A 2,995-nucleotide genomic window follows, 5' to 3' on the forward strand; every position below is an offset into this window, starting at 1 on the left:
TTCCGCTCTTCGCTTGGCTACACCGGCGTACAGATGCCCATGTCCTTCATGGATCTAGGAGTTCATACGAATAATGGCTAGCGGGATTTTGCATTCAATCGGAGTTGCCTCGGTTGGTTTCCGAAAGGGGGGTAGGGGCGGGGGAATTGGGCAGAGCAAGAAATGAATATTTCGTTTTATCCAATATGGTATCATACTGAACGGGAGCCTTGGCGTAACTCGTAAAGTTGCTGCCATGTGACCAGGAGGTCACGGGTTCGAGCCGTGAAAACAACCTCTTATAGAAATGCAGGATAAGGTTGCGTACAGCAGACCCTTGTGGTCCGGCCCTTCCCCGGACCCCGCACATAGCGGGCGCTTAATGCACCGGGTTGCTTTTATCCAATATGGTGTCTCAATTATTGAGTAGAAAACACCCCATTCAAGATAACACAAAGTAAGTTCAGTAATGAAAGTCCATAGCACTCTTTTGAGTAGGAAAGTTTAGCTCACAACTAATAGTTTCAACAAATTACATAACTGAATTAAATGGAAACCTCCATGGTTTCCTTACAAAACATTCATGTGGAGCTACAGGTTTTCATAGTCCACATTTGTCCCTATTATCTCTAGTAACCACTTGATCAAGCAGCTTATTATGAGGTCTGCAACAACAAAAGTGGAAATCCCCACCAAATTCATCACAAGCAAATCCCCTGAATACTTGTGTCCCTTGTTATCTTCCCACAACTACAACAACACCCAAAATTTGGAGAATTTAAATGCTAACAAATTCGACGAAGCAAACGACCTAATCTTAGCAATAATTCATCACTCACTAGAACCTAACTCCCAAAATTCAACAACAATTTCTCTTCTAACACAACATGAACAAACTAGAACATTAACACATATTTATACGATATATTAACAACAACAACAACAACAATAATAATATCCATATCTTCAGCGTCCGTCGTCGTCTCTTCTACCAGAAGAGGTCTGTGGCGGACCTGATAAAGAAGCTAGCAAATTGAGGTGTCCTTGAGTCATGGGTAAATAATTCCCCACTCTAGCTGCTGAAGCCTCTCCCATTTGCTGTTGAAAGAATCTTGAACTCTGCAAACTTAATGCTGCTGATGTTGGCGCCATCATTTCTGGTGGCGCCGCAGCAAAGCTCCAAACTTGGCCAAAATCCGGCCGAGCTGGAACAGCCCAGAACCCGGATGTGGGACCCACAGGCGTAGCTGCAGGTCCCACATCCTCCTTATTCCCGTTTTCAATGCTCTCATCATCAGGCCGGAGGCGTTTCCCGAGTATAAACGGAGCAGGAGAAATCAACGGCTGTGATGATGGCGGCTGCTTATGATCAAGCGGAGCCGAAATGGATGAAGTTAATATCGATGACGATGAGCTTCGAACTGAAACCGATACAGTAGAGAAACTAGCTGGTATTGTACCAGTACCAGTTGCAGCTATAATTGATGGCTCAGCTTGACGAAGCAACCATTCAATTGTTTGGCCATCAGACTTGTGACCTAGTTCACGAGTGAGCTGAAAAACCCTAGCTGCACATACAATTGGCATCCTTATACGCCTTCCTCTACCGTCAACTTTGCTATGACGGTCTTTTACCGGCGGCTTTTTAACTGTTAAAGCGCCGTTTGTACCTCCGCCCCCAGAAGGATTTTGCTGTTGCTGCCTTTGATGAGGATCAATTATAGCTCCGTTACCTTCTGCTGAAGTCGACATAGAAGCGAAAATACAAGCTCAACAATACTCAAATTGTATCCCAACAATGAAGAAGCTACAAATATGAGAAATTACTTGATAACTAAATTCTGAGTAATGAGAGCTTAAGAGGGTAAATAGAGCTGAATTGAGAAAAATTGCACCTCAACAAAGGAATAGAAAAAGATTACTTGAGAATAATAAGAGTTCAACAATGGAGGAATAGGAAGGGAAATATGGGGAGGAGGAGGAGAGTTGGGGCTCAAATGATTGAGAAGCAGGAACTGGTGGAGACAGGAGAGGGGCACATGGGTGGTGGGGACTAGTACTTATCTTACACAAAATTCACAGCTCATTGCTACTGCTCATGTAGTACACCCACCCTTTAGTTCACGCGCTCACTCTTGTTTGGTAGTTAGTATTGTGAAGAGTAACACTAGCATTGTTCAAACCGAACCGTAACCGTTAATCAAACCGTAAAAATAGTTTAATAGCTTAATAACTCAATGATTTATTGGTATTGGGTTACTAGATTAATAGTTAGTGAACAGATTAAAATTTTATAACTAACGATTTTGTCGGTTCGGGACAGATTACTTAATTTTCTTATGGAATAAACCGTTAATTGGTTAAGTATTATTTTTATGTTTTTACCTATTATGAAGTAACTTCTTAGCAGCTTGAGTTTTAACGTCATACTTGTTTTTGGGGTAGGGCTGCAGATTTAGACAATTTGATATCTTTCTGCTCAAATAAATCATTTAACTTGGTAACTGAAGCAAAACTATATCCAAAATTTATATTGACTAAACTTCTATTACTGGTTAAGGATCCCCAATTTGTATATTAGCTTGCTTATTGTAAAAGAATTAAGGAAGAAGAAACTACCGTTAATAATGAGAGCTTCAATACAGTACTGAAGTGTGATTGTGATTAGATCGTCTATCTATTGTTTAATGTCTTATTTATTTATGTAGTTTTTATTGTTTATTTGATTTTGCCGACAAACTTCCCAATAATCGTTACTCTGATATCAATCCGCCCAACATTATATCGGACTAGTGCATTTAAAAGTAGATAACCAATAAGCATGCCACGACCCGGATTTCCCACCCTCGGGAGTCGTGATGGCGCCTACTCGTGAAAGTTAGGCAAGCCAACTATTACGGTTCTACTCAATAACAATCAACCCAAACATTTATAAACATAACTAAAGTAAAACAGATGATAACTGCGGAAGAGTTAAATTAAATCCAAATATTCCAATACATGTCTACCCACGAAT

At 40.6% G+C, this 2,995-nt stretch overlaps 1 protein-coding gene across 1 annotated transcript; it reads right to left on the reverse strand.

The window, feature by feature from the left end:
* Window positions 1-467: 467 nt before the first annotated feature.
* Window positions 468-2,031, reverse strand: LOC109212283 (transcription factor TCP7-like). Its single transcript, XM_019375915.1, has one exon. The coding sequence runs from the start codon at window positions 1,729-1,731 to the stop codon at window positions 946-948; it is 786 nt and encodes a 261-aa protein (XP_019231460.1). The 5' UTR covers window positions 1,732-2,031; the 3' UTR covers window positions 468-945.
* Between the last annotated feature and the right edge of the window lie 964 nt (window positions 2,032-2,995).

The sequence above is a fragment of the Nicotiana attenuata genome, unplaced genomic scaffold (assembly GCF_001879085.1).
Source record: "Nicotiana attenuata strain UT unplaced genomic scaffold, NIATTr2, whole genome shotgun sequence".
NCBI lineage: Eukaryota > Viridiplantae > Streptophyta > Magnoliopsida > Solanales > Solanaceae > Nicotiana > Nicotiana attenuata.